Source organism: Antechinus flavipes, chromosome 2 (genome assembly GCF_016432865.1).
Source record: "Antechinus flavipes isolate AdamAnt ecotype Samford, QLD, Australia chromosome 2, AdamAnt_v2, whole genome shotgun sequence".
Lineage (NCBI taxonomy): Eukaryota > Metazoa > Chordata > Mammalia > Dasyuromorphia > Dasyuridae > Antechinus > Antechinus flavipes.
The window spans coordinates 275,297,456-275,314,434 of NC_067399.1; the positions used below are offsets into that span (position 1 = coordinate 275,297,456).

General features: G+C 35.9%; 2 protein-coding genes across 5 annotated transcripts in view; both read right to left on the reverse strand.

Moving 5' to 3' along the window:
* Positions 1-1,821, reverse strand: part of VPS39 (VPS39 subunit of HOPS complex) — a 62,437-nt gene extending 60,616 nt beyond the window's left edge. For both annotated transcript variants that reach the window (XM_051977144.1, XM_051977143.1), the window contains exon 1: positions 1,440-1,821. In XM_051977144.1, coding sequence (XP_051833104.1) covers positions 1,440-1,512 — 73 coding nt within the window. In that variant the 5' untranslated portion in view covers positions 1,513-1,821. The remainder of the gene's footprint in view (positions 1-1,439) is intronic.
* Positions 1,822-3,418: 1,597 nt separating this feature from the next.
* Positions 3,419-16,979, reverse strand: part of TMEM87A (transmembrane protein 87A) — a 39,208-nt gene continuing 25,647 nt past the window's right edge. For all 3 annotated transcript variants that reach the window (XM_051977146.1, XM_051977145.1, XM_051977147.1), the window contains exons 13-20: positions 13,935-14,039; positions 10,160-10,218; positions 9,836-9,939; positions 8,338-8,411; positions 8,000-8,061; positions 6,687-6,742; positions 6,008-6,038; positions 3,419-4,712 (exon numbers count right to left, since the gene is read on the reverse strand). In XM_051977146.1, the coding sequence (XP_051833106.1) occupies positions 4,671-4,712; positions 6,008-6,038; positions 6,687-6,742; positions 8,000-8,061; positions 8,338-8,411; positions 9,836-9,939; positions 10,160-10,218; positions 13,935-14,039 (533 nt within the window). In that variant the 3' untranslated portion in view covers positions 3,419-4,670. The remainder of the gene's footprint in view (positions 4,713-6,007; positions 6,039-6,686; positions 6,743-7,999; positions 8,062-8,337; positions 8,412-9,835; positions 9,940-10,159; positions 10,219-13,934; positions 14,040-16,979) is intronic.

The window sequence follows — 16,979 nt, forward strand, 5'->3', positions numbered from 1 at the left end:
TAGTTACAGCAGATTTGCTTAGGTGAGATAGGTAAATCCTTTTGCCTAATGATTTTATATCTGCCAGCCAGGAATCATTTCACTTACTCCCAATGCATTATAAGTTCTAATTTGGGAAATGACACTCATTTTTAAGGACTCTAATGTTAAAAATCTATAAGTCAAAGTTCACCCAGTTAAAGGGCTAGCTTGCTTAGCCATGACCAAATAAAATGTCATTTCTTCCTGAAAGGGAACCTCAATTTGCCATTCTTCAATCTAGGTATCTGGTCTATGTGTTTTGTCTCCCTCATCAGAAGGAACTTACTCATGGAGAGAGCTGAGTCTATCTTTATTTTTGTATCTGTATCTCCAGAACTTAGCATGTACCTGACTCACACTAAACCCTTAAATAGTTTTCATTCATTTCCTTGGGAACTCCGTCCCAATTAGACATGTTAGTCATTCAGGTCAATTTTGAGATGTCAGGTCCAGATCTTTGCATTGGTCAATCCCAAATGGCTTACTGCAATATTTATGGGCTACATCTCATGACAATTTGGAATGATGCTATTGCACCCACGATTTCAAAGAAAGCTCGAGCTACAAGCAGTTAAAAAAAAAAGAAAACAACAACAAAATGGCTAAGTCTAACTCTCCCTGACTCTTTCTCAAGAGCTCAACGATGTCTTTCTGAATCTCTACTAAAAAGTATTACTTTACCTTCAGAAAAAGAAAGATGGTTGTAATGTATTCATTAGGAGCCTTTGGTAAGAAGTATAAACTAAAATAATAGGGAAGAATGCACTCCAGAAAAGACTAGATTTAGAAGGAAAAATTCAAACAACACGGGTACTTAGCACGGAGCTTCAAAAATGCTTTAAAAATGTTCACTGATTGGCTGCTGTTCCGGCATTTGGGGATCCTTCACCACCCCCTCCTACCCCAAGCTATCTATCTAGTCTCTCTTAGGTATGCACGTACTAAGTGTAGAGTCAGGCTGCAAGCGCCTCAATGTCAGGGGCAGGTGGTGCACCCTCGTCTCTGTATCAGTGGCCCAGTGGGGGACACAGAATAAGAGCTTAGTAAATGCCTGACGGATGGAAGACAGCTCCGCTTACTTCCTCCGTCCGCTGACCCATCAGACTCCACATTCTCAAGCAAAGGACGTCCAAACGACGCTAGAGGCAGAGAACTTATCCCTCTTCGCTTTTGCCAGCCATGGCGAAGTGAAAGTTCCCTCCATCACCCACGGACTTCCCCGCCCCCCACACGATGCGTTTTGGACCCCCAAGCGCTTGGCGAACCCCACCTGCCCCTCCCCACGGGGGGGGGTCACATCCCCCAAACACAACCTCAGCCGTGCACACGCTCAGACATGCGCGTGCACACACACACACACACACACACACACACACACACACACTCACACACTCACACTCCCGTCCCGCTCCTCTCACCCCAGGCCGCCAGACAGTCGATCTGCAGCGGCAGCTTCTCCAGGATCGGCACAGGCTCGAAAGCGTCATGCATGGCGGCTGGAACAGCCGCGTCGCAGCGGCCCAGTGGAAAGCAGCGAAAGAGTGGTCTGCGGCAGGGGGAACTAACCCCCAGCCTCGGCGGCCTGGATAGAGGCGGAGGCGGTGGCCACAGCTACAAACTTCCTGCTCCGATGGAGATATCACGCCCCTTCCGCTGCTGAGGCCCCACCCCTTCCGCCAGTGTCCGCCTGCTAAATTTGGAATCCCAGTCACCTCCCACTTGCTCCGACGCAACCCTGTAATCCGGAGCTTCTTGACCCATTGAGTCATAAATGCGTCAATCTGATAAAGCCCATAGACCCCTTCTGAGAAGAGTAGCTTTTCAAATAAAATTGAAGGAAATGATCATAGTAACAATGATCAAGTAACAGTTTACAATTCAAATAAGTGTAATGTTCCATCATTTCTTATGGGAGCACGTGGATTCGTTGAAGTCGAAACGTGGACTTCTAACTTGGTGGGAAATTCTCCCCAATCCCCCGGAACAGGGAGGAGGGGGAGAGGAAAGAGAGGAACAGTGCGAAATGACCGCAAGCTTGGAGTGGGGGTGCTGCGGTAAAAAGCAGTCCCATCTGGAAAAAGAAGGCAACTGATGCTGGCTTTCTCTGTCCTCAGAATCCCTATAATCTTACAAGAAAACTGTCCCAGCGGCTGCGGGGATACTCATCCACCCCCAATTGGGTCTCAATTACTGGACCTTCTTAAAACCAAAGGGGACACCTCGCTCTCCCTTCCCGGGTCCTCACTCAAGATGCAGATTCCAATTCTCTACCTTCTCTACTGAGTTTCAGTAATTCGTTTCCTTTTTTAAAAAATAGAAAAAATTTTCTGCCAATTTTTTTTTTTTTGGTCCATCAGCAAATTCTATTTAAGGGCTTTGCCCCCTTGGACCTTGGGGAATGTACATGTAACTTCTATTTCTATCTGTAGTATTACATGCTAACTTAATGACTCCAAATTCCATTCTCTTTAATGAAATTTCTATGAAGGTCCTAGTCCTAAAAATCTGAATGTGGTCAATATTCACCCAAAAGAAAATCAAGTTTAAAAATATTAAGTTCTTAAAAGTTCAGAGTAGAGGAAGAATTCTAGACTAGAAACATGTATTTTTAATTCAATTCAGCAAGTATTTATTTAAGCGCCTATGTGCCAGGCAATGTGCACATGTAACCAAGGTTTTACATCTTTAGTTAATTATTAACTGATCAGAGCATGTCAATGATTGGAAAGGGATGAAGATCTGCAGCTACAGTGACCCACTGGTATGACAGACATGTTTTAGTGTTACACTGCAGTCTCTACCCTGTGACATAATCCATCTAGCCACTGCTCTAGGAAGAGAACCATGTCTCATCCCCACATACCCTAAAAGTCTGATAGTAGTTCCTGATCATAATGTTTATGCAAATGACATGCTGTCATCAAATTCCAATAATCTAGAAAAATTGTCAGCAACTGGGGAAGAGTCACCAGCCCCTGAGGCATGGACTTGACCATATAAACTTCATTGCCAGTCCTGAACAATTTGAAACCCAAACTTGGAACATCATAGTTGGTGCTTCTCAATTCTATGGCACAAAAAAGGAAGCATCACAATTACAGCTACCACCCTTTTGATGGCAAATATTTAGGCAGCTAACATGTGAAAGTAACTAGCTCTTCATATCCTTGTTATTTGAAAAGATCTATTTATGAAACGTCTGGTAATTGGAAGAACAAGTACAACCCAAAAAGGATGGTAGACATTTTTTTAAGTAGATACTATTACCAACAAAGTTTTCCAGCCTACAAAGCAATAAAAATGTGGAAACATTTTCTCCCATAACAGAGGGTATAAGAACTTTGGAAACAAAAAGTTCATTAAAAAACAGAAAATTTGAAAAGAAAAATCAGAAATGTTTTGACTTTAAGATTTTTAATATTAAAAAGTGGCATGAACTTTTTGTATTTAGAACAGAAATCCATAACTTGGGAAGGCAAAAGTTGAGAAAACTGTTAGAACAGAAATGGAGTCCTTAAAATGATTTCTAATTCAGCAACTCCCCTTGTGACGCCTCTAAACATTCTTAACCAACACCAGTAAATTTATCTTAATGTATCCTACACCCCATACAGGGATATTCAACTAAGCTGGAAGGACCTGCTTCCTTTGTAATCAGTTGTCCTCTTCTGAAACATTGCAGTACCCTCCAGCAGGAAGTTTATTCATATGCTCTCAGGTGAAAGAAATGCCTCTACACCTGCTGCAGTACCAGGGGAACACCTATTATCCCTGTAATGCCAGGGCAGACAAAGCATTGCATAGGAGATAGCAATGCAGCACTTAGAGGCTTTCAGAGCAGTAGTTAAAAGTTCTCAGATGTGCACCACATTGCCAGCAATGGGATGTGTCACAACAGCAGACATCAAAAGAGTTTAAGCTAATATTTTCTCTCTAAATTACATCTGAAATAGAAAAAATCTTTAATATACACCATTTTGTAAACAAAATTGCACTTGATTTTGCTTTTAAAAAATGATCTGAATCCCACTGTTAACATTTTCAAATCTTTCTGGTTTTTGGTACTTTTAATCACTGATAGCATTGGGGACTCCCTAACTCAAAGGGGCCCTTTTGTCTCCCAACTAGCTCTGCAAGGTGTGATGTTTGCTCCCCAGGAAACTGAAGGATAATTAGTAACTTTCCCCATCACTTCTCCGGAAAAAAATATAAATAAATAAAATCATAGGCAGTTGCTTCTGGGCATTACAAATTATGGACATTGTCCCTTTGTTAAAATTTTAGTCTAATTAAATAGCTGCAACAATACTTGTGGTTTGCTTAAATATCCAAGTTGTAATCTGGAGTAGAAGAGGGGGAATTATAAATCAGAACCTTTTATAAGGATTTTGTTATTCTATGACCTGTTTCCCAATGGGATGCTTGCCTGGTTGTAATGCCTCTCTGTCTCCCTCTCTCTCTCTCTCTCTCATACACACCCATATACCCACACACACACCCCCACACATACACACACACACACACACACACACACACACAGATCAGAAGTGTGCTGATTTTTTCAGTCAATGAACAGCAGCACAAGTCTGACACAAATGCTGATCTCTTCCCTGATGCTAACAAGCTCTGCCCTGAAAACCATCCATTTTTCATTCCATTTTGGATCTTTCAAAGTGTGTGATCATTCTTTCCTGGAAGAAAAAAAAAAGGCTTATATTAGAGGGACCACAATTTCTTGTTCAAAATTTTTCTTCTTTAGATTAGGCATGTTGACATTTTATTATATATTATTATATATAAATATATATTTATTACATACATAAATATATATATATATTATATGTGGATTTTGTCATATATAAAAATGACATTATATTATATATATTACATATATATTATGTTTTATTATATATTCTAAAATATATATCCACCATAAGAACCTATCCACACCCATTCAATATTTAAGGGGGAGAGTATGCAGTTTTAACTATATTTTCCATTGACAATTTTAATACTTGAATGAAATTGTATTTGTATAATGAACAGATATGGTTACCAAGTATTGTAAAGTTATTCCAGACAAAAAGCACAAAGATGAGAAAGGCTGGCAAAGCCAAAGCTACCATATATAAACTTATCTGCATCTAGAGCAAAGGTTATGTCCTAGGTGCCAGCCTTTGGGGACCATGCAGTTGTGAAAGGTGTGTAGGTATTGCTAAAGAAACAATTTCTGACTGCAATATCAGCATGGGAGGCTGCCAGGAGAACTAGAAACTTGGGAAGACTCGATTCTATAGCCCAGAAGAAGGTCTGAGATTCATATCTGTAAGTTATTTGTTCTCTGTTTATACCAATGACAAAACTAGGGAAAAGAGAAATCAAGGAACTTGCCTATTATCATAGTTATTAAAAGGACAAAAAAAAAAAATTTGCACATATCTAGTTCATGTGCAAATTGATTTTCAGTATCCTAGAAATCAAAAAGGACCTAATTTCTAGAATATCCAATTCCAGCCTGCAAAAATTAACATAAAGAAAAGTATAGTCACTCGATCTACCTATAGACAATAATCGCATGAATAACCACAGACAATTCAAAATCCCATTTGCTTTTGGTGCACTATATTATTTTTGTGGCTATTTAATTTTCCCTATTAAATACAGTTTAATATTAAAATTACTTGTGTATTTCCTGGACACATCGGGTGAAAGTCATCTCAGGAGAACATCAATAAATAGGAAAGTTGGTCATATATAATTTACACAAAAATCTAGATTGTTTGCCTAATTTATCAATATTTGGGCAGCAAGGGGGGTGCAGAGGAAACAAAACCTTCCCTAAACACTTGAAAGATATTGTTTCAATGTGTCTTTCCTAAATAACAGTTATCAAGGACATTAGGTAAATAAAGTCAAAACAGTCTCTTTAATGATTCTTGCATGTAATAAGATCAGAGAATTTACTTTAAAAAGTTTGTTTACTGACCTCATCAGAATCTAGAAGGGCTGGAAGTGCTCTGTAAAGGAAAAGAGACATCAAAAGTTAGAGAACATAATGCTCTAAAAAAGTGGAATTATGAATGCAAATTAAGATTTTGCTACAACTACCTAGGGCTTCTGTGTACCAAAAAAATCCAGGGGGCCTTTCAGAACAAGAAATATGTCATAAGAAATAGAATGGAAGAGTACTGAAAAAAGCAGAACTAAGATTTTACATATTCATTAATAATCTATTACACTTAGAAGCCTGGTTTAAAAAAAAAAAAAAAAGAACTTAAAAAAAAAAAATCATCTCCATTATTTCATTTTAGGCAAGATTACTCTTAATTCAACAGAAATATTTCCTTAAGAAGAAAATTAAGGAAAAATATTATATGAACTTCATTTGTTTTCTTTTATCTGAAATGTTTCTTGCTAAATTTAAATCATTTTCTCCTTTTGTGGGCAAAAAATAAAAATATTTTATTAGAAACTTGGAATCTAAATTACTAATCAACCTATGTTTCTTAATTTCAAATTCTTTAACTTTTCCTTATATCATTTCTAATTCTTTAATCAATCCCTCTTGAACATTTTGTAATTTTAACTAGTTCGTCAACTAAGCAACAAAATCATTCTGTCTATTAAAAGCAATTTTTTTGAAGTCACAATTCATATATACTCACACATCTGTCACAGAAGAAGGTACATTTTCTTCTACCCATTTCAAATCATCTTCTTGCTGAAGGTCAAAATTTAGCAGATATCACCAGAATGAAAATTGGTTAACACAAGAGTTAGACTAGGTAATTTAAAAAAAATTTACCTGGTAACTACAAAAATACAATCAAAAACTAGTGCAAATCCAAAAAAAGCTCAATGCTATTTTTCTATTATGAAAAATAGCTTCCTCAAAATGCCATGACTACCAAAAATATTATACTTTCTTAAATATCTTAAAACTATTTTTTAGCACTGAAGTTACACTAATTTCACAGAAGGGAGTTGCTAAGTGATGAACAAATTCAATGAGTTTATTCCAAGCTAAATTAAATTCTTGATTTGATGCAATCTTGCACTCTATTCTAATCACTGGTTTAAGTTGGTCGCATTATAAAAACAAAAAAATAGTAACACAAACTAAAAATATTTTGCAATAGTTTTACTTTTAAAGATTTTTCCTTCCAACATGTGGTTATATCATGAGTAAACATTAAATATTGTAATGAATAAGGTACCCTTATGTGAAATAGAAGTATATTTTCCAAACTGATTAGCTCTTATTAAGAAAATCTTAGTAACTGATATAAAGCAGATCACCTTGGGTTATCAAAGAGGTATTTCTTCAGGTAAAGAGCCTATTATTACACCCAAAATGGTGATTTCCTGATGAAAACTCTCATGCAAAACTGTTAGACTGGCCTGAAACACTTTTAGCACATAATATAATATGCATGGATTTTTATAAAAGTTAGCTGCGATGGCACAATGGATAGAGCACCATCCCTGAAGTCAAAAAGACCAGAGTTCAAATCCAGTCTCAGACACTTAACACTCACTAGCTGTATGATCCTGGGCAAGTTACTTTTTTTATTTTTTTTTTGGTCAGGTAGTTGGGGTCAACTGCCTGACCAAAAAAATTTTTTAAAAATTAGCTGCCTACAAAGTATTTAAAGTCTTAAAATGAGAAAATTAAAAGTAAATATTTGCTATATTTTAGGTTCCATAACCCCCCCCTCCCCATTCAAGACTACTTTAAATCTGATTAAAATAAGCTTTAATCAAAAACTGGTCATAAATTCCATTTTTGTCTATAGTTTCAACACTGTGTTCCATGGAATAGTTTAACAAAACAAACTATATGGTGAAGTTAGATTTTATTTACAATTCAGGGAATATACCAAAATTTTAAGGACTTTAAAAGTCATAAGAGTCAGGCTATAGAGTATTTCTCAAGGTATGGGAGATAAGAGACCTGAGAGATAGAGTTCATACTTACAGGTTTGTTCACTTTACTATTTCCATTTGGTTCTTGTTTTGTGCTTCTCATTTTCATTCCTTCTGTAAATGAGGGTATAAAAATTGAAGTAAATAGAGTGTAATTAGCTCTACAGATAGATACAGAGCAGCAAAGAATATAGAAACAGATCCAGAAGTACAGTTATGTACTACTATGCCATGCATAAGAAAAACACTAGAAATGAAGGAAGAGAAAGATCTAGTTTCCTTACATGAAATCAAGTTAAACTTAAGGGTAAAATGTGCCTATACTCAAAATCTAAAAATCTCTGTCATTTTTAGAAAGAAATGTACAATCAAGGTGAATTTTATATCTACCAAAGCTTTCTTTTAGCATGGGCTCTTTCTGTTCATCATCTTCCTCTTCTTCAGACAATGGTGAAAAGGCAAACCTATTGGCAAAAATGTGGAAGAAAAAGAAGGTAATATAAAGATGCTAATATTTGAATTATATGACATAACAAGGGCCAGTTTTACAAGACTTTTACTACTGCATTTTTGTTCATACATAAAAAATAATAAACTATTGTAGTGGGAGAGCAAGTTCAATAGGTTAAGAACTATCAAGAGACCAGACTCATTTCTCTGGGGAAGACACTATATTATCACAGAAGCAACCAAGTAACATCAGAGAATCCTCTAAGCTGAGGAACTTGCCTGATATTTATAAGACAAGGATTGTCTCCTCCCAAGGAAAGCAACCTTTCAATCACTGGTTGGAACTAATAAGTTTCTGCTGAGGGTCCAGATCTTGAAACACTCAGCAAGACCCATACTTCCTACACCTGGCTAAGTGAGAAACAGCTTATTTCTGCAATTAGCTACCCGTGCAAAACAAACAAATGCCCTGCTGGAGCTCACTCCAATATCACAGAATTTTAGAGCTGAATGGGACTCATCAGCATCTAATCCAATCTAGAAAGGAATCCTCACAGTAATAAATCCCCACAAAGTGCATATCCAGCCTCTGCTTAAAGACTGCCAATAAGGGAGAGTCCACCATTATTCCAAGGCAGGCTACTCCATTTTTGGACATCTCTAATAAGAAACTCCTCCCCAAAAAAGTACTCAATTACCTCTATTAATAAAGGCCAAAATAACTTAAGACAAATTCTTAGACAATTGAAAATTTCATTGAGTCAACCCAGAGATTCCAACTTTTCTCCCCCTAAGTCTTTTATCAATTAGAAAAATTGGCTGGTTTTAATTACACCACTGTCTTATGTTGTCTCCACCAACAGTACTTAGCAACAGTAAAATGCCCAAATTCAAAGCCAATGGGAGAGAAAAAGTAAGAAAAAAAAGGTGGATAATTCTCAAAGCTATCTGATAGCTATTCCTTAAATAACTGAAAACTATAGTTTCCAACTACCATCTAGAAATTAACTTCCTAAAACAGTCAAACAAGTTTTCAGTAAGAATAGGAATCCTCAGTAAAACTCATGATTTTGTTCTGCAAGCTGGACCCCAGATGAGATTTTTAGTATTCTCCATATCTCTCTCTTCATTTACACATAACAATTCCTAGAGGACTCAGAAGTCCAAATTGCACCTTTAACAAGAAAGAACCAAAGTTCACATCAATAAATGCTTCTACTTTACCATAATGACAGTATACTAAACAAGATAAAACAAGCCCCAACCTAGGACAGACAGGTGGCGCAGTGGATAGAGAGCACCAGCCCTGAAGTCAAGAGGACCTGAGTTCAAATCTGGTCTCAGACATTTAACACGTCCTAGCTGTGTGACCCTGGGCAAGTCACTTAACCCCAATTGTCTCAGCAAAAAAAAATAAAATAAAAAAATAAGCCCCAACCTTTGGTTGTTTGCAGATGGTCTCCACAGAACCATAATGGCAAATAAGATCATGGAAAATAATAACCGCCAGATGGCATCATCCACCCACAACTCCTGCCAGTCCTGCCAAAAAAGAAATAGGACTATTAACAACAATGAAGTATCACTATGCAAAGAATGGGCCAACAAAAGCAAATATGGTAAATTATCTTCCTACCCATCTCTTCAAATTACCCAGCAATAGATTCAGAATTAATGCACAAACCTGGCCCATACTAGGAAGGGATGACACACAACCTACATGCAAAAGAACACAATAAACAGCATACAATTGGCAACTCACCGACTGACAGTCCACTAGCCTGAACTTCATGGTCGTCCAGATAATGAATACGATAGATGCTAAAGGAATAAGGATGCCTGGTCAGAGAAGAACCATTTTGGTTGACGATTCAATATGAGAAAATCTTTCCGACCATCTATTTTTATCCTACCTACAATAGGATTCTACTTAATTCTCCAACCAATTACTTTAGTCAAGGACAAATGATGGTAAAGGAAAAAAGATCCAAGTGGTCTAGTAAGACTTATCATCATTCCTTCAACTCATAAAATTTTTGAAGAACAGTGCTGTCATTCTTCTGGCAGTTGAAATTATTCTTATATTTACTAATATAGATAATAAAGAAATAATTTGTTGAAAAACAGGACTAAAAATATAACACAATTTGAAAAACTAAATAAAATAATGTGATCCAGCAAAAAGGTATACGCAACTACATATAAGGTACAATATTAAGAGTTGGAAATAGAAAGAAGAATGCCAGTCTGCCTTCATTGAATTTACTAAAAGATTTAGACAAAGAAAAAAATTAATAATCTACTAAGAGATAATTTAAGACCTACACAAGGACAGTGCCTATTTAAACAAGGAAGGGATAAACGTAGGAGAATTTCTACCACTGCTAACCATTTTTTATCTTCATCAATTTTCTCAAATTCTTTTTTTTGTTCAGTGTAGGCTTAGAGAAGTTATTTTGTTCAATCTAGATGGGAAAGAGGTTGATATAAAAACAAAAACCTGAGCTAATAGTTCCAATTGTAGGACAGATAGCATTCTTTCTAGTTAAAGAGCTAGGCAAATCAACTTGATAAAATGGACTTATTCAAAAAGTTATATTTTTATTCTCAAGTCCTGTTTTTATATCACCTTCATTTCTAAATAGATCCCTCCCCTCTTTCCAACCCGGTAAACCATCCTTTGTTTAAAAAAAAAAAAAAGGGGGGGGGGAGGAGAAAAAAGTTAACCAAGTCTGACACTTCATGGCATTCTACCCTATCTATCATCCCCTATAAAATGCAAAGAAAGTAGGTTCATTTTCTCCTTTTTCAAGAGGCTTCAATTACATAATGATCAGTCTCCTCAAAAATCTGCCCCACTTAGTTCATCAACCTTTCTAACTTCCATATATCTTCACTTCACCACAATCACATTTCAAATCCCACCAACACCCCAAACTTTCCTCCACAATTTTTAAGGGAACACTTAGTTCCCCTACTTTTAATTTACTCTCTATAAACTCTTCACTTTTATCACAACTTCTAGTCACTCCACCCCTTGCTTTCCTTCAGCATGTCTCCCTTGGTCTTTGATCACTTTCTTCCCCTTGCAATCTTGACTGAGATGGTTAATGTTTTAAACTATGCAAAGTCCTCTATTCTTATCCCCTCACTTTATCCTGCTAATTCTCAACTGAGACATTATTTTAAAATGTCTCTTACTCTCAATGCTAAACATCACTGAAGAAGAAAGTCATGCGACAGTGCAGAGTGAGGGTCACTACAAATTCCTGAAGAACTAATGAGACCTTGATGCTATACAAAAATTCTCTTATATTTCCCTGACTCTATCGTGCTCCCTACAGCTGCTAATGCAAACCTTCTCTATCTCAAGTCCACAGCAACATTTCAATATCAAATTCCAGATGCAGCTTAAAACAGTTAACAGCCACTTCCTTTAAGTTGAATTCAACTTCAATGCTGTCTCCCATTCGATTTCTCTTGAGTGTTTCCCACTCCCCAAATGACCTTATCTTTACTCCTTATGTTTCTACAAGCTCCTTGGGCAGAAACCATCTTATTTTGGTCCTTGAACTTCCAGCAGCTAGCACCTCACACAAAAATTTATTATTTAAATCGAGACATGAAACTAGTGAAGGCGACATCTAGACAAACATAACTGGTTAGACTGAAGTGAAGAATTATGTTACAAAACTGGATGTCTAAAAAAAAACCCAAAACTATGTAACAGTGAAATGCTTCAAATCACCAGCTTCAAATCACATAGCTTCCTCCATAATCTTACAAAACTAAATATAGTTGACACGACCACTATGAAACTAGGAAAGTACAGCTAAAGAAACAGATAAAAATTTTTTTCAGAAACTAAGGATAAGTAAAAACCCTTAATGCAGTATCCGAACCCCTGGCAAAACTCTGAATGATTTTGTATCTTCCACTAAATAATTAACAATTTTTCATTGAATCCTTCATAGAGCCTATACACTATGCTACACACTATGGAGAATGAAAGTTTCACAAAAGAATTACAAAACAAGCTACTGTCCTGAAAAATTTTAGAACCTAGATATAAAAAATAACCTAAGTGTCCTAACCAAAAGCACCATTACAATTCTGTGACGGATGAGATCAAGGAATGAAGAAATATTTCAAGTGGCAAATGAGATGAATCCTAAAGACTGGGAACAAGTAGGATAGGAGCTCCTTACAGGAGCATGGACACAAACTACTTAGAAGATTGGGAGTATGGAACACCTAGAACATTAAATAAGGCAACTGGGCTCACTGATACAGTCTCTGTGTATTCAACAAAAGTGGGAAATAAGGAGGCTGGATGAGACCTTAGAGAACCCTGAAAACCAGGAAAACAAGTTTTGACTTGACTCAACTGGCAAGAAGAAGCCATATAAGATATCTATGCAAGAAAAATTACATAGTGGGAATTATTATGGAAAGATCTGTCTGTAAGAAGGATGAGAGTAAAGAGTCTCAGAGAAAAGAATCTAGCTCGAATGAAAGCTACTACTTAATGCAGATATACCTCCAGTAAAAACAAGAAGATGGTGATAATAGAGGTAAAAGGGAAGAGGTGAATTTAAAGCAGTATTTCAAAGATAACCAAAAAAGGCTTGATAACACCCTGGCCTACAGAGAAGGCAAAAAAGGAGAAGGAATCCAAGATGACTCCAAGGTTTCTGATGCAGAAGACTGAAAGTACAAAAGAATCAACAGACATTGAACTGTTTTGGAGGAGAAATGACAAAATTGGTTTGAAATCCTGAGTCTAAGGTGAAAGTAGGGTAAATAAGAAGAAAATGACTTTTAGGAAGTTAGAAATATGAATCTCAAGTACAAGTGAGGAAGTTAGGCCTAGGAACAGGCCAGTGACTTGTTCAGATGTTTGTTAATTAAATTGAAGCATATACCTTCTTTCTTACTGTGGAACATCATGTGTACTGTCAGATTTGGACAATAAATTACTTAATTTGGAACTATTTTTCCCCCTTTTTCATTCTCTGTTACAAGGGATGATTCAATAAGTAAGGAAGGAAAAAGGGATACATTTGGAAACAAAAATGATATAAAAAAAGATATCAATAAAATTAATTTAAAAAAAAGAGCTGGAGCTATGTATTAAGGGAACTTTTTTTCATCACAAAGGTTGAATTGAAATCATGAAACTAAATAAGCTTAGTCAGAGAAGAAAATTCTAAAAGGCATCTATATAGTTAAGAGGAGAGGAAGGATTTTCCACCTATTAGCCCTACCACGAGATTGATGATAAGTTGGCCATCCTAATTCTTTACATTTCATTTTCACAGAGCTCTATATTAAGAATACAATTACATTCCTTCATACATTTAAATTAAATCATTTGACTCTTTAGAAGTTATACATTCTTTATACCTATTGTTCTTTCCTGTTCCTATATTCCATGAATTTCCCATCACAATATAATACGGCAAAAGCCTAAAAATCCCTGGATAGATCTCATTTAGAGGGAAACAAACAAACAAAAAAACCCCAACATGACTTACCTGCAACTGCTAAAATGAGAGTGTTGGTAAAATGGCGATACAGAGAGAGCTTCACAATGTTCCTCCGAAGTTTTAGAAGCTTCATTGTTTGAGTCAGGCTGATGAATATGTATTAGTAGGTCAAGGAAGTCAAAATTGGATGAAATAATCAGACTAGATTTCCATTTCTCAATAATTTTGGCTTGTGGGTAACAAAATCCCTCACACCCTACCTTATCTCTACCAGCTCCCATTTATCATCACAAAGAAATACCACCAAAATTTAACAGAATTAACAGAGGATATTGTATTCAATGCCATACCAATTAGGAATCAAAAAAGACAAAGAAAAAATGTGAAAAAAGAGGAAACACAAAAGGGAAGAAAAAGAGGTAGAAGTCAAAATAGAGAAGAAAATAAGATGAAGAAAAAAAACATAAGCAGTAAATTCAAAATATTCAATTTAACATTAAGTAAACACTGTATGATGGGCACTAGGGACTCTCAGAATACTGAAGAATACGATAGGTAAACAAAGAACTAAACATGTGATAAAAACAAAGACAGAAAAGATACTAATGCAACTTTAAGAAACCTTTCTATCCCCCTTAATCCTAGGACCTACCTCTACCATTATCTCTAATTTATTTTGGGCATATATGCTTTATACAGTTACTGGCATGCTGCCTCTCCCACTAGACTGTGAGCTCTATGAGGACACTGCTATCTTTTTCATTGCTTTATACCCCCAGTATTTGGTAAAATACCTGCCAAACATTAGGCACTTATTGTCTATTGAGTTGACCTAATAGCTATGGGGATCAAAAAAGGCCTCCTATTAAAAATTAAAACAACTCTGAAGTACCACTACACACATCAGATTGTCTAAGATGACAGGCAAATATAATGATTAATGTTGGAGGGAATATGGGAAAACTGGGACACTAATGCATTGTTAGTGAAATTGTGAAATGATTCAACTATTCTGGAGAGCAATTTTGGAACTATGCTCAAAGGCTACAAAACTACATACCCTTTGATCCACTATTGTGTTTGTATCCCAAAGAGATCATAAAAAAGGGAAAAGGACCTACATGTGTAAAAATGTTGGTAGCAGCCCTTTTTGCAGAGTCAAAAACTGGAAATTGAATAGATACCTATCATTTGGGGAACAGCTTAATAAATTACAGTATATTAATACAATGCAATATTACTGTTTTATAAGAAATAATGAGCAGGCTGATTTCAGAAAAGCCTGGAAAGATTTATATGAACTGATCCTAAATGAAGGCACCAGAACTAAGAGAAGGAACATTGTACACAGTAACAAGATTATGTGATAATAAACTGTAATGGACTTGGCTCTACTCAACAATTTGGTGATTCAAGGTAATACCAATAGACTTGGGATGGAAAATACCATGTGCATTCAGAAGGAAAACTATGGAGACTGAATATGGATTGAAACATAGTATTTTCACCTTTTTTTTTTCTTTTAGTCCGATTTTTCTTGCACTTCATGACAAATATGGATATATAGTTAAAAGAACCGCATATATTTAACCTATTTCAGATCACTTGCTGTCTTGGGAAAAGGGAAAGAAAAATTTGGAACACAAAATCTTACAAAAATGAATGTAAAAATCTATCTTTTAATGTGTTTGGAAAAATAAAATAGCTTTAAAAAATAAAAAATAAAAGGGAAAAAGAACTAATGATAATCAATATTAAAAAAAAAAAAAAAAAAAAAAAACCAAAAAACCACACACACATAAAACACTGGGAATCTGGGATTCTCCAAAACATTGTCTGGGCTAACTTTTAATTTAAGAATTTTAATAGGTATTTAAAGTATCTCAGGTTATGTGAAAAGGACCAGTCCTTGACCCTGCCAACACTTTGAAAACCACTAAGCTAAATACATATCTGGCCATATGAACCCAATTTACTTCAGTTTACAAGGAAATATCATCCTTTTGGACTATACTTGGAAAAATACTGAGCTAGATATATAACTGGACATATGGTACCATCCCTCCTCCTGGAATTCTCTCTCTACTCCCTTGCTTTTCAACTCCTTTTTATATATTATCTTCCTCCATTAGAATGTAAACTCTGTGAGAGCCGTTTTTTTCTTATTTTGGCTTGCACTTATATGCCCAGCTGTTAGCACAATACCTGGCACATAGTAAGCATTTAACAAATGCTTGTTACCTTGACCTCCCTTGCTTAATGTACTTTTATTTCAAAACATGTTTAATGATAACAATGTACCAAAGTTAACAGCACTTACAAAGCCACTTATTCTCAACTTTACACTGATAAGCTATTCAAGAGAAAGGTATTACACATCTTCACAAAATGTCAGACAGAAAGACGACTAACTAAAAATTACATCTAAACTGAATACATATGATAGCCCTGACAAACCAGAAAAACAAACTTACAAAGAACAGACAGGTTATCAACCTCTTGGTAATACTGTGCAAATAAACTATTGTTCATTCTGGAGCACTGTCTTAAGTCAGCTTTATAGGCAAGCAATACATCCTGTTCAGAAATTTTAACCGTCATTAAATTGACACAAGGTTTTAAAATTGTCAAATCAACCTCATCCTTCTCTTCAAGACACACTGTATTTAAGTTGGCCCATTTTCACAATTTCCATGTCCTCTCACAAAATGAGTTACCAAATCTAAAGATAACAACCACTAACTCAAAGCTATTAATTCTTCCTACAACTGTTCAAATATCATGTTGGTTTCACAGTTGAAAATTCACAATCAAGGTGAAACACTCACAAAAATTCTCACTAAAAAAAAAAAAAAGCTAGAAGCTGGTTCACATTCCTGTTTTACAGTCAGGTACCAGTACCCTACCTTCTGACACAATAAGAGTTTATAACTGCTTACCTGGACTATCAAGCAGGAAGACCTAAATAAAACTCTATCTATAGTACTAAGAGGTAATTAACAAAATTGGTAAGGATGTTGTGGAAAGATAAATGAAAACCCAACTTGAGGTGGGGGGATGGGAGTGGGAGGTGGAAATGGGACTCCATCAATT